General features: G+C 42.7%; 1 protein-coding gene across 1 annotated transcript in view; it reads right to left on the bottom strand.

Moving 5' to 3' along the window:
- Positions 1–16,487: 16,487 nt before the first annotated feature.
- The window catches only part of LOC147421290 (syntaxin-71-like), a 39,226-nt gene continuing 30,573 nt past the window's right edge, over positions 16,488–25,140 (bottom strand). Inside the window, exons 5-8 of the mRNA XM_086504335.1 lie at positions 16,947–17,015; positions 16,809–16,853; positions 16,661–16,723; positions 16,488–16,568 (exon numbers count right to left, since the gene is read on the bottom strand). Coding sequence (XP_086360461.1) covers positions 16,488–16,568; positions 16,661–16,723; positions 16,809–16,853; positions 16,947–17,015 — 258 coding nt within the window. The remainder of the gene's footprint in view (positions 16,569–16,660; positions 16,724–16,808; positions 16,854–16,946; positions 17,016–25,140) is intronic.

Genomic DNA, 25,140 nt, shown 5'->3' on the forward strand with positions numbered 1-25,140 from the left:
TCTCTCTCTCTCAAGCCCAAGGAGATCAAGAGGCGGATTCCCAGCACGCCTCCAAGGCAATGACAATGGTGCTTATGGATCTTGCAAGGTTTTATGCCTTCATTCGTGTAATGCCTTCATTCACATTTTTCTAGAATGGATCTCCAATCAAGCATTTATTAACTCATGGTAAGCAGCGCTTGCAAGAAGTTTTCTGCCATGTGCTTGAATGGCTCTTGGAAAATCAAGTTGAATGATCTTGCAATCTCCATCATCTTCCAAAGATAGCACTGACAGCATCACAATAGATGATGGGTATTGCCTTGACTTTCACATTGACTAGTACCAGCAAAGTAGGAATGACATAATGCATTTGGAACTCTACTCAATGATTTGATAGTGCATTTGCAACTCTTGTCATTGATCTGACACACTAGACATGGTACACCAAAGGAGAAGTAGCATGGGCACTGGCACATATGTGTTTGTTTGTTTGTGTGTGTGTGTGTGCGTGTGTGTGTGTGTGTGTGTAAGAGAGAGAGAGAGAGAGAGAGAGAGAGAGAGAGAGAGAGAGAGAGAGACTTTCACCATTAGCCCTAGAAGAATGTTTGATTTCTCTCAAAAAAAGAGAGACAAGGAGAGAAACCATAGGCTATGTATAAATGTTCCAAGACTACATTATATTGAAGATTTGGCCTCGTAATGCAAACATAAATTATGCAACCAATAGCATACTAATAGAGAGTGACATCAAAGTGGTCTCTAGTATCATGAAGACTAAGCTTCAAGCCTACTTCCATATTGAGTAGTAATATGGTTGAATCTGCACAACAATGTCTCTATATAGTTTGTCTGACACATAGCAATACCTCCATCATCCTGCTTAAAATGTATGCCCAAATAATGTTGCAAAAGCCCCAAATATGAGATCTAAAGAGAGACAATCAAATCAACTTAAAACTAGGATATGTCTCATTTGTTGTATTAACATTTCATCACCATAGAGCACAATGATAATAAAAAAACATCATCCACACTTTTGACATACAAAGTGCTCTCAATTGGGCTCTTTTGAAAACCATGTGCAACCATTTTAGCATGATTCTTTCTAAACCAGAATCTTACTTTAAACCATACAAATCCTTCTTAAGCATGCACACATTGTTTTCCTACCATGCTTGAATAAAACCATGAGGTTGCAATACATATGCTCTTAATAAAAATCACCCTTTATGTCCAATTTATGTACATTCCAATCATTATGCTATGTCAATGCACAAACTCTATGAATGATAGTCATACAACAAGTGGGATCAAAAGTTTCATCAAAATCAATGCCCTTTTCTTAAGGATACCCTTTTGGTAGAAGTCTAGTCTTATCGTGATCAACACTACTGTTAGGCTTACGTTTTAACTTGAAAATTCACTTAGTACAAATGGGAGATTGGAGCAGGGTATTTTCTTTTACCCTGGTTGATCAGTCACCTCGTCAAGCCTACTTCCTCTCTGGTCGTGGCATACGCACGGTGGATGATGTGGTGGATTCATCTGGGAATTTGCTTACCTTTTCTCAACCGGCAGCACGCTTTGGGTTGGGCCTACATTACTGTCAGATTTGGAGCTTGCTTCGGCATATGCTGGATGCTTTTCTCCCTGTTCGGCCACTGGCTAGTGGATTCCGTATGCAGGATTGGAATTTGTGGGACTCTTCTTTGGATACGATTTCTGCTCACGATATCTATGCTTCTCTCATGCATGACTCTTGGCTGGCTTCTCATTGTAATTCGCTCTAGGATTTACACAAATCTGATCAATGGTGGAGGCAGGCTCTTACTACCATCTAGAAGTCTCGCTTGCCTCTTAAGGAGCGTTTGTTTCTTTGGCATTGTTTGTTGGGAGTTCTTCTAGCTGGAGCACTCCTTGCGGTGCGCCATATTAGCTCCTCTCATTGTGTCAGTTGCTTCGTTGCAGATGACACTGTCAGACATCTGCTTTGCGAGTGTTGCTGCACCAGGGCTTCCCTTTGTCGCATTTCTACTTGTATGCACCTTTGATTTCCCTTAGCGGTCTTCCACAAATGATTTTGGCTTTTTGGCATTCTTTTGAATCTCTCCAGCAATTTGCCATTTTCTTCGCATGGGTCAGATTTTGGCCACTATGGTCCCTGTGGCACGGTCGCAATCTCCACATGTTTCACTAGCATGATGCAGATCCTTTTCCATCATTCAAGTTTTCACTAAGGCAATCGTTATATTTTGCCTTTGACACTGGGGACATAACCCTAGAAACCTTGCAGCTCTTTTATGTTTTTCTTTAGTGTTCTTGTATCGCAGAGCACTTCAGTGTTCTTCCCTTTGTATATGACCTTTTTGGTGGGTATTCCTTGCCTTGAGGTTTCCCATAGGCAAATTAATCAAAATAGATGTACAAAAAAAATTTTGTGTGTGTGTGTGTGTGTGTGTGTGTGTGTGTGTGTGTGTGTGTGTGTGTGTGTGTGTGTGTGTGTGTGTGTGTGAGAGAGAGAGAGAGAGAGAGAGAGAGAGAGAGAGAGAGACAGAGAGAGAGAGAGAGAACTACTTGCCTGTAGCGAAGAAGAGAGAAGGAGGAGTCATGGGTCGCCATAAAGCAAGCGTGAGAAGCGTGAGAGCTAAGGGGGCTACCATGGGTTCATTCCTCCCATGAGGAGGATGAGATGGCATGTTGAAGGGTGACCGAGAGAGAGAGAGAGAGAGAGAGAGAGAGAGAGAGAGAGAGAGAGAGAGAGAGAGAGAGAATTCACCCATGTATGAGCATGTGTGTTTGATATAGATAGTGTAAGTGTGACGTGTAAAAGTAGAGAGATAGTGTGTGTAAGATGTGTGTGCATGTTGTTGATAATATGTGAGTGGAGAGATAGAGAGAGAAACACTTGGAGCTTGTACGAGAGTCGCTAGATAGAGAAAAGAAGAAAGAAATAGAGCGAGAGGGGTAGAGCTAAAGAGCAAGCAAGAGAGAGGGCATTAGTGAGAAAGAATAGTGTGATAGTGAAGAGAACAGATAAGAGAGAGAGAGAGAGTGTGTGTGTGTGTGTGTGTATACGTTGATAGAGGGAAAAGTGAGCAAAGTGGTCGTTAGAAGGAATGATTGAACAAAACCTAACATGGATGAGAGCACTAAAGTGGAGCTTTGGAGCAGTGAGGTTGTGAAGACAATCCAAGAACAAATCATGAAGAGAACTCTAAAGCAGTAAAAGGTTGGTCAAAATTTTGAATTATGATATAAATACAAACATAAAAGTACACAATAAAACAATGAAGTTTGAATATTGAGCATAAAAGGTTGAAACATAAATGCATTTGCATATGTGTTTATGATTTTGCATTAGTATGGGTGTCTGTTGGAGATTTAAATTGAGAAAATAATGCATAATAGAAGCATTGGGATCGGGGAGAAGTGAACATTTGCAAAATAATAAATCATTTGAATACAGAAATTACAATATTCACCAATTTATTGTGGAAGTGTATTGAACAAGTGAGAGTGAATTTTGAATAAAAACATCATTTCTATTATTTGTCAAGTTCATATATCATTTTGAAATTGCAATCTTGTGTCTATGGTTGTTGTGATAAAGAAGTCATTTCGAAATGAGACATTCAAATAGAAATACATATGTGATATGTGCTAGTGTATGTCAAAAAGAAATGCTTGTAAAAGTAGAGTTTGCAATGCATTCTTGTGTGTTTTGCACTTGGTTTTAGTAGATTTAATAACACGTATTGGGTTTTAGAGTGTATTAGAGATAGTTGAACTACGTTAGAAAGACTTGGAAGGCTTAGTCCTTAAGCATAATCTAATTGTTATGGTACCTCAGATGTTCCAATTGCTTTGTTCAACGCCATGGCAAAGTGGTTTGAAACTTCCAAGTTCAGTGCTAGTAAATTCTACTTACCCTCTCACTTAGAGAAGAAGGAGGTGTAAAGCTAATGATTTACTCTTACTTGGTATCTTACTAAGCAACGCTTCAACACAAAGGAATTCCTTGCTATGCTCACATATTAAGCAGTTGTTATTTAAAAATATTGAAATGGAAACTAAGTGAGCTCAAAGTAATGAGCTCACCTTTAAGTACTGCTTCTCTTGCTCAGAGTATCTTACTCTGCATCAAAGGTGTCGTAGATCAGGATTGCGCACCATGCTACAAAGGTGGAGTGCCTCACAAATTTTGAGGCATCTATCATCAATTAGTAAAGACATTATAATTGCACCATTGGGCCTATCTTTTAACTGTCCAGGTCACCACCCCTACAAAAGGATTTTATCTTTAAGTTGGCCCAGGGTATAGGCCTTTGGGTTTATTGCATCCCAAGTCCCCAAGTCAAAAATACATAAGGCCTAGTTCAGTCCATGTTAAGGGTATAGCCTTAGCCTAACCTAGTTAGGTTTCCTTTGTGATCTAGTTAGGCTATGAGTTAATTAGGTCTCATTCAGTATTCTCAGCTAGGTAGTGGTAGTTAGCCCATTAACTTATTCAAATATTCAAGTTAGACTAACTAGCATAACTTACTTGACTGACAATTAGTTCTAACGTCAACTTTAGGGCCATTTTCCCATACCATAGTGTATTTCTTCAGGAGAAACCAAATTTAAGCATTTAAAGGCATGCGGTGTCTATCTCAATGAATGTGTAAAGAGGAGAGAGAGAGAGAGAGAGAGAGAGAGAGAAATATAGTTACATTATTGCCAATTGTCCGAATGGCACATGGGGAGGTCTTAAAGAAACGTAGAAATGCACCATCGCACCATACAACTACATCCCGGAAAAAAAACTGCAAGTTATGAGAGAGAGAGAGAGAGAGAGAGAGAGAGAGAGAGAGAGAGAGAGAGAGAGAGAGAGAGAGAGAGAGAGAGAGAGAGATAGATAGATAGGTTAGAAGTTATGGGAGACTTTATTGTGATGGTGATATATATATATATATATATATATATATATATATATATATAGAGAGAGAGAGAGAGAGAGAGAGAGAGAAGTATGGTTGAATAATTACCAATTGTCTGAATGGCATTAATTGCCAATTGTTTGAATGGTGCACGAGGAGGTCTCAAATGCACTCAAAAATATGCCACCGTGACATACAGCCACACCTTGAAGTTAGGAAAGTTATGAAACAGAGAGAGAAGAGAGAAATGGAGAGGGTAGAAGTTATGAAAGTTTCCCTTGTGAAGGTAGAGAGAGAGAGAGAGAGAGAGAGAGAGAGGTCTCACGCTCCACTTTTTCCAAAATTAGCTCCATGCCCTGGCTTGCCAAACATAGCTCTGATACCAATCTAGCACCAGAGGGAGCACCCCCGAGCTTGGCTCAAACTGGACCTCCTAGCCTATGGCCCTTAGCCTAACATTTTTGGGCTCAATCAAACCTCAAGTACTACCAAGTCAGTATGGAAATCACGATGGAGTTCAAAAAGGTGCACCTACCAAAACAAGGAACACCTCCAAAGGGCACTAGAGGTATCACACAATAATATTCCACGTAGAGAACAATGTAGGAAGTGAAGGGCATGGTGTGTGCCCATGCATGCATGCGAGAAGGGGAAGAAGAAGAGGAGAAGCAATTGGGGGATAGAGCACACACTGAGAAGTCATGACTCAAATGCTCATAACGATAAACTCGCAGTATCAATGAGATGACACTACAAAGACACACTACTAGACCTATTAGGATACCTTTTTTATGTGCACAATATTAGCTTTTAGTTGTTATAACCTATCTAATTAGGTGTAGCTATTATTTTTATTTTTGAGAGTACAAGAACTTTGAAACACACGCACACACCCTATGTACAACGGCCTCACAGGTAGGGAGAGAGGCATCCCATCACACCTATGACTCTACCAACTGAGCTATTATTGATGTTGTTAGCCAAGTGCACTCTAGAATCTGCATGCTAATATTTTCTTTTCGAAACCTCTACATCCATGGGGTGTTCAATATATGTAAAAACTACTATATCACATGCATTAAGGGAATATTAGAAAAGTCCCAATTGCTCAAGATTATAACACGTCCCGATTCTACTAAATCTTTTTTTAAAGTTCTTTAAATGATACCCCTCAGTAAATAAGTATGTTGCTTATTTTATGTGACTTCCCAAAGTGTGATGTAACACTATTTATTATACATATTTGCTTCATTCCATTATTATACATATGTTGATCTTTAAGTCCATAGTTCATAAATATATCCTCCCAAAGAAACCTAGCAGATGCTTGCTTGTGATTCTGTGAAGTATGCACCCTCGGATCTAGTTCCTTCTAGCAAAGAAAAGATGTCTCTAGACATTTGGCTACTAATGTAGTTCCTCCTAGCCAGCACTGTTATCAAACTAGATGTTCCATAAGTAGTTTCTCTTCATACTTGCGACTACTTTGAGTACTAGTCTATGGTGAAGTGTGTACTAATCTTTTACTGCCTCCCCTACCTACATTAAGGTGTTTTGAAATATCACATGCATTTGATAGATTTTTTATTTTTTATTTGTTTTGTCAAATTCATAATAGCGAGTGTATATATAAATATTACGAAAACAAAAAAGTTACAATGAAAGCCATGCTTTAGCCTTTTAACACACTTTGAAAGTGTGTATGCAAGGAAAAGGAAAAGAGAAAGAGCACTCACATTTGGCCAATGTCAGCACAAAGATCTCGGGGAAGTGAAGCAAAAACTAGAAGAAAACACACACACACACACACATATATACACAAATACACAATCAATCTAACATAAACCCCCACAAAAAGCATATCTTTTTGTTTTAGGAGGGTGTGTCAGTGGAAACCCAAAGCCGGGTGAGCCCCAATGTGGTAGATGTGCAAGTATGGAGGAGGAATGCCAAGGAGAAGAAGCAAAAAAATGCAACAAAAATGCAAAAAGAACCCACGGCTTCTATTTTACAAGTCAACATAGGTATACGCATCAAAATATGTGTCGGCATATGCGTCAAAACATGGTCGGTACACGCGTCAGTATATATTTTGGTATTTTAAAATTTGATTTTTAAAAAAATTGAGTCTCCCTCCACTTTTAGCAATGCATATACCGACACCCACCAACGACATCGATAACTTGGCATCGTTTACTCAAGCATTCGGGCAGCGGCCCAAAGTAAAACACTCCGCAAAGGTCAAGTGATTAAGATACATCAACAAGGGGTGAGTGACAATAGCATACATCAAAGCGATAAGGGGCAACTTTGCCTAGCAGAACAACCAAGTGGCCATGATTCTATCAATTCGCCTTCCAGGATCCCTGAAGAAGTACTACAAGCATACAAGAAATAAACCATATTGACCAATTTATGACCGAACCCTAGACACCTCATCGTGGTAGCACCCCAAAGTAAGACACTCCGCAAAGGTCAAGTGATCAAGATACATCAATTGAAGACCATGTGTCATCTCTTCCCATAAATCCTTGAGCTAATGGTTTTGTACAATGTTAGGCAAAACCATAGGTTGTGATAAACACTAAGTAGGATAGAAGAACCATGTATTTTATGCAGAAGAATCTTCCTGTAGGGTGGTAGGAGTGAGGGTAGGAGAAAAAGATGGATGAGGGTCATAAAGCCATCATGGCAATGCAAGGTTTCTCAAGGAGCATTACTTCAAATAGAATTTCCAAGCATTGCAAATGTCTAGCAGATTGCACACTCTAGCTATGCATCCCCATGTCATTAGGGGGAGTCAAGATGCACCATAGTATTAGCAAGGCAATGAGTTTTAGCATGCACAAGGGAGAGCCCATGCATTACTACATATATCAGGCAGGAATCACATCGACAAGGATTTGGAGCTACAGTACTTACATGTATAGATCATGGAAGGGGAAGCAATAAAGACTTGCATCTGCAAAGGGAGGAGGAACCTCATTTCGAGTGTGGGAAGTAATAGTCAATAGAGGGCAGGATGGCAGGAAGACCAATGCTCGGTTATGAATGGGGGAGGTAATAACTGCCATGCCAACTCCAAGAGTCCAAGAGAGTGGGTTTATAAGGTAGGATCAAGTGAGACACCAAGGCAAACTTTCAATATGAGAAATCAAGGGTAAAATTTATTCAAGTGCGGGTGAATTGGGGAGGAACACAAACAAAAAGGGTTCAACAAAGCATTGATAGTGTGTAATACATACTGCTCCGATTAAGGGTGAGCCCATAAGAGGGGGAAAATTATTGTGCAGGAGGTGTTAGGAACTAAGCAAAGCCTTGAGATGTGTGCACCATTAGTGGCTCCAATGTGTGTGTGTGTGTGCGCGCACGCGCATGCGCACGCATGTGCACATGTGTGTGCTTAAAGGAAGGGTGGGAAGGATTGCGATTACCCTTCTCTCTCTCTCTCTCTCTCTCTCTCTCTCTCTCTCTCTCTCTCTCTCTCTCTCTCTCTCTCTCTCTCTCTCTCTCTCTCTCTCTCTCTCTCTCACACACACACACACACACACACACACACACACACACACCTTTTTTTGTGTAAATCTGATTTGATTAATTTACAAGTGGGAAACCTCAAAGCGAGGAAAACCCACCAAAAAGATCAGATACAAGGGGAAGAACACAACTGTGTTCTGCAATGTAAAATCTCTAAAAGCAAACATAGAAGAGTTGCAAGATTTCCAGGGATATGTCCCCATTGTCAAAGGCATATTGTAATGATTGCCTCAACAAAATCTTGAAGGATGGAAAAGGATCAGCCTCACGATGGTGAAACATACGTAGATTGCAATGGTGCCATAGAGACCATAGCGACCAAAATCTGACCCATGCGAAGAAGATGGAAAAATGATGGAGGGAAGTTGGAAGCAAATAGCCAGAACCATTTGTGGAAAACACACATGTGGGTAAGCTTGTGTGTGTGTGTGTGTGTGTGTGTGTGTGTGTGTGTGTGTGTGTGAGAGAGAGAGAGAGAGAGAGAGAAAGAGAGAGACCAAAGGCTGCACATAATTCATTAAGGCATGGCATTGATCACATTTTAAAGGCCCAAAAGAGTAGATATGATGAGTTAATAGTTTGAGATTCATGCGCCTTTATTGTTAGGAGGCAGATAACCATGCGCAAGTGTGTGCAAATGTGCTTGGATTACAACATCCCCCAAAGTACCATTTTTCACAAAGAGCTTGAGATGCAAGATTTATTACAATGAGTGGCGGGCAATACAATTGCAAACCCTCGTGGGGCTCACATGTAAATATGTAAAGATAGCATGTGAGACAAAATGGGTTCTTTATGTCAATTTTTTGCACGTTTTTAACATACAAAAGGGTACCAATCAAGTGGAATATACACACATTAGAAATACAGTGTATTAAATTATGAAAAATGTACAAATATTAGAGATTTTTAAACTAGGCCTTGAATGTACATGATATGGAGGGTTTACATTTAGTGAGCCCCCTATGCAAACCTAGCATGCATCCATGAGACTAAGAATAGCCTATATGATGCTTTTTTTTTTGCATGTCATGTGACATGGTGTAGTTCACAAGTATTGATACAATGTTAACAACGAGGCTATCACATTAAAGTGTACAAGTTCACATCATCTCTACAAAGGTGTGAGCAATTGCTAAAGATGGAAGCAATGGTTGACCCTAGTCAAAGATGACTGATGATGGTGGAATGGCATGATAAATTATGATCAAGGTGATACATTTGATCATCCTTTATCTTGGTGCAACATACATCATTTACCTACTTGAAGGCGAAACTGCTCTACATCAAACGAGAAATTTTAGACAATTTACCTCGTTGCAACACAAATTTTGCAAAGCTATTCCTCTCAATTTAATAGTTAACTTTTGGAGGTGTAAAACAACGAAATCATTTATTGAATATCTACAATAACCTCACTAAAAGGGATCTGGAAAATATATTTGTATCATAAGGTGATGGCACCAAGTTGGGAACTTGTAGAGGTAGACTATAACCACCTACTTGACTACATACTTTGGAGACTTTCCAGATAGAGATATAGCTAATATCTCTAAGTAGAACAGAAGATAAGTTATTCTCCATGTTATGGAAAATCCATCTACCAAAGGGATCTAGGAGATTCGCTTATAGTAGCTATAAAAGTGTGTAGCAATGTCTTACTACAATTGTTTCTAAGAGCCCCCAACCTAAGAGTCCCTAGTAGTCTCTAGGATGCCTATTGTACATAGTTGTGCCTAGTGCCAAGATGTGCTTGAGTACAAACTTGCCATTATCTAGAGATTCTAACATGGTCATGATGAGTAGTGTTGATGAGTAGTGCCAAGATGAGTGCAGTTGATGGGGCAACACACTCACACTAAGGGAGAAGAAAAATTAAACCTTCTTGTATAGTGTTTTTGATTGGAAACACACTCACTTTGGGTACATTGTTCTAGGTATTATCACACTCATTGTTGGGATTCGGCATTTCCATATCTCATAAATTTTATTACTTCATATCATTGTGTCTCTTTGATATATGGGTTCCTATCACCTTCTTTAAGGTGATTTGGAGTACATGCTATGTATCCCAAGTACTTGATCAATAAAAAAATTCATTACTTCATATTGTTATGTCCCTCTCATATTTGGGTTCCTATCACCTCCTCTCCTCTCGTATCTCATCTCCCCCAATGTTTTCACATCGTATCAAAGGGACCCTGAGTTGTTCACATACTATGAGGTCAAAAGATTGCTAGGTATCCTCAAAGTGTCAATTTCTACTTTTTTGTCATGTTGCGCAATTGATTCCTTATCTTCATCTTTGACTCTTCTTGGAAAACCATTCTCAAACTTGAGAATGCATGATGCACATCTCTTTGCTCTCAAAAGAGAGAATGATAACTGCCATCGAGTATGATGCCACATCTCTTTGCCCTCAAAAGAGAGAATGGTAATTTCCCTTGAATACAAAGGCACGAATAAAGATTAGTAGGTTATGATACTCTAGAATCGTCATCATTGAAAGATGGTATTGAGGTCATGAAGAATGAAAGCAGTTATGGAAATATGTTTAATCATTGATGATGATTTTAATGCAGCAAATAAAGTACAAGAAATTTGAACTAAAGAAAATCACCATCAATAAGGGCATCCAGGACCAAAATTCCAAAATCGGCTCCACTAGCATCATTTCTCATGCTTGTGTGGTCTTGACACCATGTATTTGCACTTTTGTGCATCATCACTACATTTTTAGTTTTTCTCATGAAGAACGTGATGCACCCTCAAAAGAATTCACACAATAAGGGTTTACTTGGCAAGTTGCACCGGCATCATGAAGGGCAGCGAAAGCAAGCAAATCCTCCATGAGTTCAAACACCACCATGGCTTGGTTGGAGAGAGCATACGTGAAACATTGTGTGTGTGTGTGTGTGTGTGTGTGTGTGTGTGTGTGTGTGTGTGTGTGTGTGTGTGTGTGTGTGTGTCTGTGTGTGTGTGTGTGTGTGTGTGTGTGTGTGAGAGAGAGAGAGAGAGAGAGAGAGAGAGACAGAGAGCTAGATGTAGTTGGTAGCATCGATGTTTCCCTTTTGGCAAGTGATCTAGTTTGCATTATTCATTATAGGGGGCAACAACATACTCAAGAATAATAAAGAAATTATTCATTAGGGGGTTTAAGTCGGACTACATTACTTGCTACCACATTGTTGCCATGTTTTGTGCTCATGGTGAGAAAATTGAAAATTGGATGTTATTGATGCAATTTTGCAAATTTGGTACAAATTGGTGATTAGTATGTGTGCTAGGTGCGACTACAAAAGGTGGGTCGCAAGATTTTTATGCTCATAAAGATAAAATGCTAGGAATTGATTTTGGGATCGAGCAAAATTTTACCAGGCTTCAATTGGGTTTCAACTCTATGTTCGATACATAGACATGGTATCGTAAAACACATTGGTGTATGGTCATGTATAGCATTAACTATAAGATATGGTAATGTAAAACTTATCTACATATGGTTGGTTGTATTGTTGTCTCTATGGCCATGTAGATATAGTACCGAAAAACTCATCCACGTATGGCCATCTATAGCGTTACCTCTATGTCTGATACATAGACATGGTAATGTAAAACTTATCTACGTATGGCTAGGTATCTCTATGGCCATCTAGATGTGGTATCACAAAGACATCCCTGATGGCCATCTATAGCTTTATCTCTATGGCCATTTAAATATGGTGTTGTAAAACGCATCTATGCATGGTCATCTATAGCGTTCACTCTATATCCAATACATAGATATGTTGATAAAAACTATCTACATATGGTCAACTATAGCATTATCTCAGATGAGGATATGATCATTTACATGTTCTACCATATGGTCATCAATATGGTGGGATATATGCTTCAAGATATATCACTTCGAAAAATTGCAATAGAGAAATAGTAAGATAAAGATTGCATTTCCACTTACAATGGGGTTGCATACAATTTGTTAGTTAATGGGAGCTATGGAAAATCTTTGTTTAGGAGGGCTCACTTAGATGCTCCATAGATAATGAGCACAACCTCAAAGAATTTCTTCAAGCAAAAACCTATATCCATCTTAATGTGGACCATTAAGAGTTTTAATGTTCTTGCTAGACCTACACCAACGAGATAAGCACGAGATCCACTTTCCAAGAAAAAATATATTATGTCATGAGGTAGCCGAGGTTTTGAGATTTCAACAATCCAAAATACAATAAAGATCAATTTTATGTCAACCTTTTTTCAAACTAGAGGACCTTAAGCCTATTTGTCGCAAAACAAACGCTACCACTACTCTATCTAAATAGGCCTTTTGTAGATTGATTGTCCAAGCAAATATTACGGATTTTTTTCTTATTTTTTCCATTTTTATAGTAGTTTTTAGCTTTTAGTATTTGGCTTTCTACAAAATCCTTTTCACAAATCTCTCTCTCTCTCTCTCTCTCTCTCTCTCTCTCTCTCTCTTAGCTCTCCTCCTCCTCCTATTTTAATAGTAGTCTTTAGTTTTTATCAGTGATAAAAACTAAAAACTACCATCACTTATTTATTCCATTTCTAATAAAAGTTTTTAGTTTTTATTCATCTTTTCTTTGTTCTTTCAATTGTCAATAAACAAATTAATAATAATAATCTCTCTCTCTCTCTCTCTCTCTCTCTCTCTCTCTCTCTCTCTCTCCACCAATCTATGAGAGAGAGAGAGAGAGAGAGAGAGCGAGAGAGAGAGAGAGAGAGAAGAAGAAGAAGAAGGAGTATTTTAACGTCGTAGGAAACTATCCCAAGAGACCTTAAAGATCTGTCTGACGAGGAGAGTTGAACTCAAGACCTGTTATTCAAGAGGGAAATGGCATAACCAATTTGCCACACTTGGGTGATAGAAAGGTTATACCATCTTCCTCTTTTATTAGTGCACACATGCACGCATGCGCGCACACACACACCAGAAGAAGAGCATTTTAACATCATAGGAAACTATCCCAAGAGACCTTAAAGATCTATCCGGAGAGAGAGAGAGAGAGAGAGAGAGAGAGAGAGAGAGAGAGAGAGAGACTACCAACCTGCTACAGAGCTTGAAGATAGAGAATGTTGACACGGGTCTTGCGATCTATACAAGCGATGTCCACAGAGGGATAAAACTTGCACTCTCTCTCACACTCCCTCTTGATATACCAAAAAGCCTTGAACTCAATCCTCGTGAAGACCAAATGTGGTCACCATGTGGATATGTAATTATCCACGTAGCTCGCCGACTTACGTGGTAGCTCGTAAATTGTACCAACATAACTCGACAAGTTACGTGGCACATTACATTATCCATGTAACTTGAAGAATGGTGTGGATACCTTGCATATTCTTATTCTACGCACGACGCATGCAAGTTGTCCACGTACCTCGATGAATTACTTGGGTGAAAATCCGCATAACTCGTCAGGTTATGTGGCTTGTCTACATTGACGAGTTGAAATATCCAATGTGTAATTCCATGAATTATGCGTTGGATATCCACGTAACTTATCGAGGTACATTGGAATGTCCACAATGGTGATTTTAGATGCTCATCGTGGAATGCAACAATGGTGGCCACCTAACTTGTGGAGTTGCAAGCATTGCTTTTTTTCTAGGCTTGTCCTTGCCAAGTAACTCATCAACTTCTCAAAATGGCAAAACCTACTACAATTCTATCACTAGTGCAAGAATGCACACAAAGATAGAGAGGGAGAATCTCAAAGGTACATGACCCAAGAAAGTAGTATTGTTGTGTGCGCTTGTACAAAGATGAGGCTTCCTCTACAATGATGCTCAGCCAGAGGAAAAAGAACACCTAGTGGTTGGGGACAAAAATCCGAAGTGTGTTCACCTACAACACTACCATATCATGGTAACATCTTATCCTTGAGACTCTATTTTTGTAACCCTCTTTCATCTCTATGCCTCTCTTTGCTCTGCTCTCTCTCCCTCTTTGAAATCTTCTGCCATTTCCTCCAAAATTTCTCTAATCTCTCTCTCTCTCTCTCTCTCTCTCTCTCACGCGCACGCACTTGCACACACATTACTAGGCCTTGAGACTAAGACTTTGGATAGATTTTTAAGGCCCTTGGGACAGTACTTACAATGTTATATTCTATTTAGCGAATCTTGCTTAGCACAATCGGAAGGCCCGTGTCAAGATCCTATCGTACTTGTCATCAATGTCCTAGCCACATACTTGAACTCGTAACATACTAAGAGCAATGTAAGACCAACAATGAGCAAAATGGAAGCGACAAGCCGAAGACTCACGTTATGGACATGGTCGGCTTGTCAAAGCAGAATGCAAAGTATTCATGTAATTTCAAACGTAAAAACGTAACTTTTTTGAAGAAAATGTGCAGAACAAGGACCCTTCAAGTCAAACATAAAAACGGAACTTTTTGGTTTTGTTGGGGGGGGGGGGGGGAGAGGGAGGGATGCAAAACAAGGACCCTTAAAAGTACTTCTAAGCCCTTTAAATTAATAATAGGGATCCCAGGAGACACCAACCAATCAAAACAGGACTGAAAAGGACTGAACGTTGGGCCAAAGCCACACTAAGGCATGGGCAGTAATACACCATCAGGAGGGAGATAATAAGAGGAAATGAGAGAGGAAGATCCAACTTTAAGAGGAAATGAAACAAGCGCTCTCTGAGCATAAAATGGAACCAAGCACCCAAGAACTGCAATTGCACTAACCCAAATGTGTAATAGTAGGATGAACTCAGATGAGCTGAGCTGCAAAATTGGCTAGCAATTGTCCTTCCTATAGGACATCTGCGCACTTGACTTAGGGAAGGGGAAGGTAGCTACATCCACTAGAGTAGGGGGTCAGGTAAGAGTGATCTAAGGTGAGTTGGGTAGAGCCCATTCACCCTTATAGCTTTGCAAGAAGGGCTACAGCTACATACTCAGCCTCAGCGGTAGAACGAGAGCTTACAGTTGGTCTGCAATCTAATTGCACCTCCTACGAGCATGAAAGCATAACCCAAGGCCAAGTGCATATTGGCATCTACGCCAGCCCAATCAGCAAGAACCATCACACCTCGGACCAGGGAAAGAAAAAAAAAGGCAAACAAACAAGAAGCAAAAGTGCACATATGCAAAACACAAGAAAAAAAGACCTCTCTCTCTCTACACAGACATTGTATCAAATTCACCATTTGTAAACTGTTTTGTCTCATGGGTCACTCTGGCCTTTTGGAGATGTTAATATATCATTTCATCTCTCTCTCCTATCATTTCATCTCTCTCTCTCTCTCTCTCTCTCTCTCTCTCTCTCTCTCTCTCTCTCTCACACACACACACACACACACAATGAGCAGGTGCTAACAATGCTTTGGTAGTGTTGTCCATGTTTTACTTGGATACTTTGAATTGCATAGATTTCGACAACTTACCACCACCATAAGACGATGTCAACTAATCGTTGTCATCACCAATATTTGAGCCCCAAGAGAACAAACATTAAAAAACTGCGACTACAGAGAACAGAGTTTTGAGTAAAGAAATGACGAGAAATTTTTTGAGCTGTAGCGCTTAAAACCTCACCGCCAAATTTAGATATCTACCCATGTGCTATGACATGCGTGAGAAAGTCAAATATTTTCACAACATAAACAAATTTCTGAATATACATGTCCCTGTATTAGACCATATTTAAAGAGACCATATGCTGCTGTAATAGACCATTTTCAATCTTTATTTATTGATTTAAAGAGACCGGTTGAAAGAAAAGAATAAAATCTCAATTACAACTGTCTTCCTTAATTTCGAGTGGTAGCCATGTGAAGCGATACGAACCTTCACCATTGCCTTAGAAAGGCATAAACAAATCGCTGCTTCTGGTATAATGCTATTTTTTCAAAGCACTATAGAGCCAGGAAAAACTATGTTAGAATAGAAAATCTGGGCAATGCAATAATAAGGACAAATCGACCAAGAAAGTGCACAAAATAGCACAAGCATGCCTACTACTCAGAATGCTGGCAAGTCCATACACAACATTTCAGGAAAAACAAGATGCTTACTTGTACAAGTAAGCTGCAATACCAAGGATGACACACAGAAGAATAATGTCGATACAGAAATTCCTGCTAGAGCGGAGCTGCAAAAGTTGACGGAAAATCTTTCACTTAGGACAAGTCCCAATTTACCCTATCATAACCATCTGCAAAATTCGTTCATTGACAAAATCACCTTTGTTACAGTATCCTTGAGGCGTACATTCGTGTTTTTCAGGTCCGCAGTTGCTTTATCCACCTTCACAACTCAAATTTTAGAACCTTAATGTCATTACTTTAAGCACAACATAAACCAGTCAACCATGCATCTAATGGGCCCCAACCTTGGTGTCAATCTCATCAATAAGTGGATCTTGCCTATCCATTTCCTGCCCAAAAAAGGGGAAAAAAACAACTCTTGAAAACTTCAGCAACATGTATTCAAAACATGACCAATTTTGTTTGTAATAAGCAATTGAAACCTCATTAATATCTTGTGCTAAACTTTTCAACGTGGCAAGGCCCTCCGATATTGTCTCCAACCCTTGATCCTGTCAAGACAAACACCAGTTTAATAACAAGCAGATCAATTGAGCAGTAATATTATGGAGCAACTTCATAAATCCATACCTTTACACCAACATACATTTCATCAACGCCCCAAAAAAAGCATACATAGTTTCGCACATACATAGTCTTGCCATCACTGAGAAGGGTTGTTGATGCCATTATTAAAATACAGGAATTACGACACCAGGTTTATCAACATTATCCTAGAGCAGATTAGAGATACCCTAGATTCTGCTGTGTGATAGAAGATGTGCAGTACACCTTAGTGCCACTACTTCACAGGTCAGACTCTAAGATTAGACAGACTTCCCCCACCTAGGCTATGCGACCTCCGACAGTGAGCAGATGCAGGTGATCAGCGAGGATACGGAATGTCTTCACAAAGAGATGGCTAGATGAGTAGGGGTATACAATCGAGAGACTACCTCCCACACCGTATGACACATCATCTCTCCCTCTTTCCAGACAGCCACACACAGAGGACGTGGATATACCAGCACAGCCTCTGCCCACCGAGATGACCCACTCCATTCCTTATGATGACTCATAACAGCTTCATTGAGCCTGCACTCTACATGGACATGTTCCTATCACACAATGAGGGTAGCGATTGGAAAACTCAAGAGTCTCATCCCACCCTTTAGAATTTTAGGTTTATCGAGCAGCAGGCCTCCCATGGGAGGCTAGGATATGCAGGCTATATGCAGAGATCAGGTAAGATACTCATGCCCACTTAAAGAGAGAGAGAGAGAGAGAGAGATGTTGAAATGAATGAAATGTTATATTAACGTCTTCAAAAGGCCAAAGTGACCTATGAGACCAAAAAGTTACAATGCGGTGTATCTGATACAAAGTCAGATTAACAAAATAAATTAAACTAGGATAACAGAATATAAATACTGCGGAATCCTAAACTAAACTGATAGGTGTGAAAGGTGAAAGGCGTGAAATGTGTGAACTAAGCAGTACAATGTGTAGACAATATGGGAGGGAAGTAGAGATCCATTTTCATAGAGATCCATCTTCATCTGCACTCTGGACAACGAAAAAGTATGGCTCGAATCCTTTGCTGTAGCCTCCTTCGAAACTGTGTAGCTCCTCTTCTCCATCGGGGTCGTCTAGATCTCCCTAGCTCCAATGCTCGGTCTATGAGAATGCTAGTAGTGCGGACAGACCTCTCCACTGTTGGCTGCTCCTCTGTCTGTTCTTCTAAGTGTACAATATCTAGTGTAAAGAAATCTGTGATCTGTCTCTGGGGTTGTCTCTCTTCAGCTCTCCTCAGTAAAGTTTCTTTATGCCTGTGTAACTCAAGTAGATATAGCCCAAGACATCTCTGATCCTCATAACTCATGACCCTAGATAGAGGCCCAAAACCTTCTCTGAATAGACAATGAAAACGGCCTCGTATCTCATAGTACACTGTGCAATGACATATGTAATGTACCTCTGTCTCTGGCTCTAGATGGCATAAGCGGCATATCCTGCTATCTGCTGGTGTCCATCTGAATCTGCCAGTCTCAATCTCGAGCTGATGTGAGGACGTGCGTATCTGGCCAATGGCACAACGCAAACCATGAGAAAGATGTGTGTCCATATAGCTAGGTCGAATCACAAACCCATCCCCCGTGAAGTGGAGAAGATGCTCTCTATAGAAAGCCATCTTTGTGCCCAACTCTTGTATCGGCTCTATCCATGTCCTCCTCGTGTCCAGTTGGATCAGATCCTGACGAATGAGTCTATTAATCTCTACCCGCGTCAGAGACCTCAAGGGTGCCTGTAGAGAGTATTGAAAAGGAGGCAATCTGTCCATGGTGAAACCATGTGTCTGAAACCATGATGCCATCTGTGCATACCAGCATGATGTATCCCCATTAAGAGCTAATTGTCTGGAGAGCTCTAGAGCCACCCTGGCATATCTGTCTCTGGTAGTATCCCACAGACTGTGTACAAAGGAGACTGATCTGGTAAGCGCCTCAATCTCCATAGGGGGGGCAGCTAATTCCGCTCGAATGATATCATGCGGTACGGAAGCCTTGGCTCTAATCAGTCGAGAGATCATAGATACCAGGGGCTTCTCCATACGCCTCCAACCATCCTCGCCTACAAAAGGTCCCCAAACCTACACCCCATATAACATAGTAGAGGCAACCAAAGTATCAAAGAGCCATAACTTTGTCCTAGGTTCCTGGAACTGAACCTGCGAACACATCCTCTCCATTCCTCCCAGAGCCGCACCAGCTCTAGTTAGTCTAGTCTCTGCTGCTCTTCTCAAAGAAAATATCGGCCCAGTAAAGACTATCCCAGGTAAGTATATGCATCTGTATACTCCACAATCTCCTGACCATATTTGAAAGTAGGTATTGATCTCCTGACCCATTGCGGTGTCACGTGTGGTGTTAAACACCATAACCTTGGTTTTACCTAGGTTTACACACAATCCACTATCCTTTGCAAAACTGTGTAGTGCATCCAAATGTCATTGCATACCTTCTGGTGAGTCAGATATCATCACAATATCATCAGCATATAGCAACAATGGGATCCACGTCCTTGCCAGCTGGGCACCCTTGTCACCCTCTCTGTCAATGTAATCAGACACCTCATCAACATACATACCAAATAGAGTCGGAGACAATGGGCAGCCCTGTTTCACTCCAATAGTAGAGTGAACTAAATCAGATACCCCTTCCGGAGTGCGTACATGTCCCATCACTGATCTGTACAAAGCCATAATCCCCCAAATCACCTCTATGGGCACCCCCATCTCCTGTAGTATGCGCATCAATCGAGCTCTTGGTACCATGTTAAATGCTTTGCGAAAATCCACAAAGCTACAATAGATCCGTCTCCCATGTGCTCTGCCCCCCTCAATGATGGCCCTGAGTGTCAGAATATGATCAAGAGTGGAGAAACCCCTCCTGAAGCCGGACTGACCCCTTTGCTCGTACACCCTCGCCCTCTGCCCAATTACTCAAGTGTTGCTCCAGAATAGATGCATACAACCGTGTCAATGTGTGTCCAACCATAATAGTGCGATAGTTCCCAAGCTCTATAAGGTCACCAGCCTTGAGGATGGGCACAATATTAGACAACCTCCAAGTCTCAAGTAACCCCTCACACATGGCACGATTAAACAACACTGCGAGAACCTCCATCAGCATATCCCTGGCATGTATAAAGTGCTCCGCTACTAGACCATCATGATCATATGCCTTCCGGTCCTCATCATGTCGATGGCCCTTTGTACCATCTCAGATGTAAAGAAAGTGCTCGTAGCTGGGCAAGGCTTGGTAGGGTCTGGAAGGGGTTCTTGTCCAGGAACCGTATATAATGATGTCGCATATTGGCCCCACACGTCAGGTGAAGTAATCACTGGGGGAGGGGAGTGCTCATGGAAGAGTCGCCATGCCTCTCCTAAGTCCCTACTCAAGAACATCTGATATAAGTCTCGCTCCATCTGAGCTAGGTAAGCTCGCTTCTTCCATCCCGTCGGAAAGCAATCCGAGACTGTCTGTAAGTGATGACTCCTAAAAGAAGATCCCTCTGAAGCTGGGCTCTCATCTCTTTGCACTCCTCATCATACCAACTATTCTGGGGCATGCTCCCAGAATGTCGTCTCTTGCCCGGCTGAGTGTGTGGGTATGCCACTAATGCAGCCCCATGCAGTGTCTCAGTCAGTAGAGTGGTGCACTCCTCCACTGAGAGGCATGTACCATTTGTGCGAGCTGTGCCTTCCAATAGACGGTCCCAGATCTCCTCTGTATAAACGAAATCAGTCTCTCGTGTAAATGTATAGCGGGTGTGTGACCTACCTCCTAATGTCGGGTTGTACTATACAAAAATTTAACGGACAGTGTCGAGCGAGCATGATCTACTGCTATGCCCACTGGCCTGGCTCCCACTGTGAAATCTTGAATGCAGGGGACAAAGCTCGGTTGTGTCATAACATAATCCACTGTACTGGCCCCATGTCTGTGTGGAAAGCATGCGAAACCAGCAGCTCCAAGAAATCGCTGTAAAGCATTAAGTATGGCTAATCCATGTGTAGTCGTCATTTCCATGAGGTATCTTCCATACTCCGTCTGCTCTCTATCATCTGAGCATCTGTCAAGTCCCAACTCACCCACATCCAGCTCTCTAAGCATCTCATCTGAAGTGTCGTAGAAGACTGTCTGCGAGTTGCCGGTTCGGGCATTGAAGTCCCCTAGGAGAATGATATCACCATCCCTAGAAAACACCGATATGTCATCATCTAGTATAGAGAAAGGCGACTGCCCTCTGGATGCAGCATACACTGATGTACTGGGAGGAAAGTAACGTATGGCAATATATAGGAATCGACCTGTGTCACCTCTCAGTCTCACCCACATATATCTAGCATGATCATCTCTTCGTACAATATGCAGTAATGGTTGTAGTTCCTCTCTGAATAGCACTGCTGCTACTCCTAAGCGAGAGAGAGAGAGAGAGAGAGAGAGAGAGAGAGAGAGAGAGACCCCATCGTGTCAAACCTGTTCTGGCTGCAAACCCTTGACAGTGGCGGATCCTCTCCCTCCCAAGTGACCATGTGGTCTTCACATGCCACTTCGTGCAATCACTGGCTACAGTCCACCTGTTGCATGCAGGTTCTGCCACTGTCTCCCAAGGTTGGTTGTCTATCAAAGTCTCCTCGACCACAAAGTTCTAATTCTAAGGATTCTCGTGACACTTCGACTCCACCTGCTGCACTACCTCGCCTTACTGCTTGTCAACGAGAAACTCTACAACAACAAGGCCCGTGCTTCCAATGTTTCCAGACGAGAGACACTTCCTATGTTTGTCCACAAAGAGGGGACAAACCTCCTGAGAAACCTCCTACGAAGAAGGCCAAAACCACAATGGGACTTGTTCCAAATATTTATGCAATTACTACACCTTGTGCTTCTAAAGAATTATGTCGAGCTTATGGAAAGATACGTGGTAGAAAGCTCTATCTTCTTTGATCCAAGAGCCGCTCAAAATTTCATCCATTCATTTCTAAAAAACATGAAGTTTGAGGACGACCAGTTTGCTAAAGGTATCGAGGTAGAGCGAGCTACAAGAGATACTGGACTCTAGTACACTTGATCCTCTTATTGGTGCCCTTCCTGTCACCATTCACGGGTACCATGGCAAGGCCGACTTCCACATAATGAAGTTAGGACATTGTGACGCACTCTTGGGAATACCTTGGAATCATCAAAATGATGCTACCTGTCACAAACAGCTAACGTGCCAAGTCTTTAAAGACGATGGAAAGCAAACTCATGGCGCCTCTCCTCTGTGTTGGCGAGCTCTTGGCGAGCCTGCTGCAACTGCTGCTCCACCCAGGGACTGTCTAGATGTTGCACTTGCATCCTCTACAAGGAAGCAACGCCCCGTCGGAGAGGCTGCTCCTCTCTCGCTGCAGCCAGCCTCGAAGATCGCACGGTTAGCTGTTGTTGCAATATCAGTTCTCTCTCGTTCTCCATGAGGATTGTCTCATGGAACGTGCAGGGATTAGATGGGTTTAGGGCAAAGAAATCCGGACGACGACGAATATCAAAGCTCGTCAGTCCGCGAGGAACTGCTGCAAAGGGGACGTATGCACCAGAAGGGGGATCTGCAAGAAAGGTTGTCCCTCTCTCGCCAAGCGACTCGTGGCAAAAGCGCTGCCAAGAGATCTCCTAGCAGCCGAGGATGGTCTTGCCCCCTGGGACGGCTGTGGGGAAGGAGCGGGAGAAGATGAGGAAGTAGGGGGGGTAGTGAGGGGAGGAGGAGAGGGGGGACGGGCAACAGGGAGCGGCAGAGGGAGGAGGGCGGGGTGGAGAGGCGAAGGGAGGACGTGGGGGGGGGAGGGGACGGAGGGGGAACTGGGGGGGGGGGGGGGGGGGGGGGGGGGGGGGGGGAGGGGCTGTCGGACGTGAGGCTGGGATGGAGCAAGGACCTAGTCCTGCTGAACAGGGTCGAAACAGTTCCCCATGGGAACCCACTGCTGCTCGACTGGAGCCTGGGGACCACTCTGAGTGTCAGGCTAGCGTGGTGGTCCCTGTCAACATCGACCACAAACCTGCTGCCAGCCCTCCTCCGCTTGAGCCCCAGGCTCGGAGGGTGGCTCTGCCTGTGTACCCTGTGACTCTCTGCTGTTGCCGGCCAGCCCTTGAAGGCTAGGGCTGAGCCTGAGGTGTAGGTCGATGTCTCCTCCGTGGAAAGACCTTCGCAAGATGGCCCATCTGACGACAAATAAAACACTGATTCGGGAGACCCGAATACTCCATGCTCTGACAGAACCAACCTCCACTCACATGAGGTAGTAGAATGACCTTCGGGAGAGTGTGGGTATCTCGAACCAAAAAACGTACTGTGGGGATTCCAGCCGCCTTGGCAGCTACAGACGCTGCCGTGCGAGGTGCCTCCAGGACAGTCCCAATCAACTGAGCCTATCTTGGAAAGGAGCGGAAGGTACTCCCTCTGCAAGCCGGAGAAGCAGACTGAGATGGGAAAGTCTGCCTCCTCGACAAGAACGTCGATAGCTGGGTCGAAACCGTGGCGCCACTGTCGAAAGTGTGCTCGAACTTCTCGGATGGCCAGGGGGCTCATCGCAATGACCTTGGACGCCATCTCGGGAGTCTCAAACTCTATCTGGTAGTAGCCACGCTCGAGAAACTGAACATCGAGAATCTTGCCCACCTCGGCTAGAACGCGGGACTGGAGAAGATCACGCACCTCTCCTCTGCTAGAGCGGGTGCCGATGAACTTGCAGATGACGAAGGTCGCCTCGAGGCGCTTCCTCTGCTGTGACGCTCGCTTGCTCTGTCGACGAAAGAGCAAGCCGAATGGTTGGCTCTGTAGGGACTAGGGGCTTCTTGAGAGTCTCTATGAGGTGGAGCATGAGCGGTCGAGGGGAGGTTAATCCCTTCAGAGCAAGTCGAGAGGCGCCTTCACGAGGATGATGGCCAGCGAAGTGTAAAGGGGGTGGAGAAGCACGGGAGCACGAGGGGAGGGACGAGGGGATAGCACGCAAGCTGGTTGTGCCGCACTCAGGTAGGGTAGCGGACAGCGTGCAGCACGAGGAGGAGGAGGGGGGTGCAATCAGTGGCGAGAGGGAGGGGTTGCAGGTGCGCGCGCGGGGGGGGGGGGGACGTGAGCAACAACGAGTCTCCATGGGGCTCTTTTATTCTTACAAGGGATGCCGAAAAGCCAAGCCCCAAAAGCAATCAGTTCAAAAAGCATTAAACCCCAATAGCTATTGTCCCCAAAAGCTAGCATTGGAATCTGCAAAAGCTGCCATCGTAACTTATGAAAATCCGTACAACCTACCACATCAGCACAGCAGTGGAGAATGCGAAAAATCCGTATAGCCTTGCCACGCCATCGTCCGTACGGATCGCCATGTCAACATTTAATCGCATTTTACGAAAGTCCTCAGAGTTCAAGCTCTCGGTCTTTTTAGGGTTTCGGGCCCCACGGCTAGTGCTTCATAAATTCTTTCAATTGGTTGGCTCAGTTTCTCGTCCACTAGGCCATTTCTCTTCCAGCTGACATGCCACATCATCACTTTGTGATATCCGCTACAACGTTTGACAAGATTATGCATGGGTCCACAAAGGTCGATGTGAATTAACACCAAAACCGTAGTAGCTCGACGTGTAGAGTGCTTCTGACTAGCGCCTCTGTGTTGCTTCCCACAAATGCAACTGACACCGCATCCCTTCCCTTCCTAGCTTGCACACCTCGTGCACAGACATAAGATGAAAACCCAGCTTCGACGCTTAAAGAAACTTGGAGGTATGCATACCCCCTCTGCCATCTCAAATCAACTCCATGAAACCCTCGCTGTGAATAAAAATTTCAGATTTATCGTCAATGAAAATAGTAACACAGTGTCGCCGCATGTTGGACAAAAGATCCTTTGAAGGTGTCATGTGATGTAAGGTGCAACGGAAGTGAATGTTGCTCTTTGCTCAAGATGAGTGCTCCGAACTGTGCTCAAGGTTCCTTTTACTTACGGAAGGGAGAGCCTTCCGTTCCTTTAGTGAGAGAGTGCAAGTGATCACAAACAAAGTGGATAAACACTGTGAATGAAGGTGTTGAGACTAAGAGATAGAG

Source organism: Adiantum capillus-veneris, chromosome 28, assembly GCF_014529385.1.
Source record: "Adiantum capillus-veneris isolate H3 chromosome 28, ASM1452938v2, whole genome shotgun sequence".
NCBI classification, from domain to species: Eukaryota; Viridiplantae; Streptophyta; class Polypodiopsida; order Polypodiales; family Pteridaceae; genus Adiantum; species Adiantum capillus-veneris.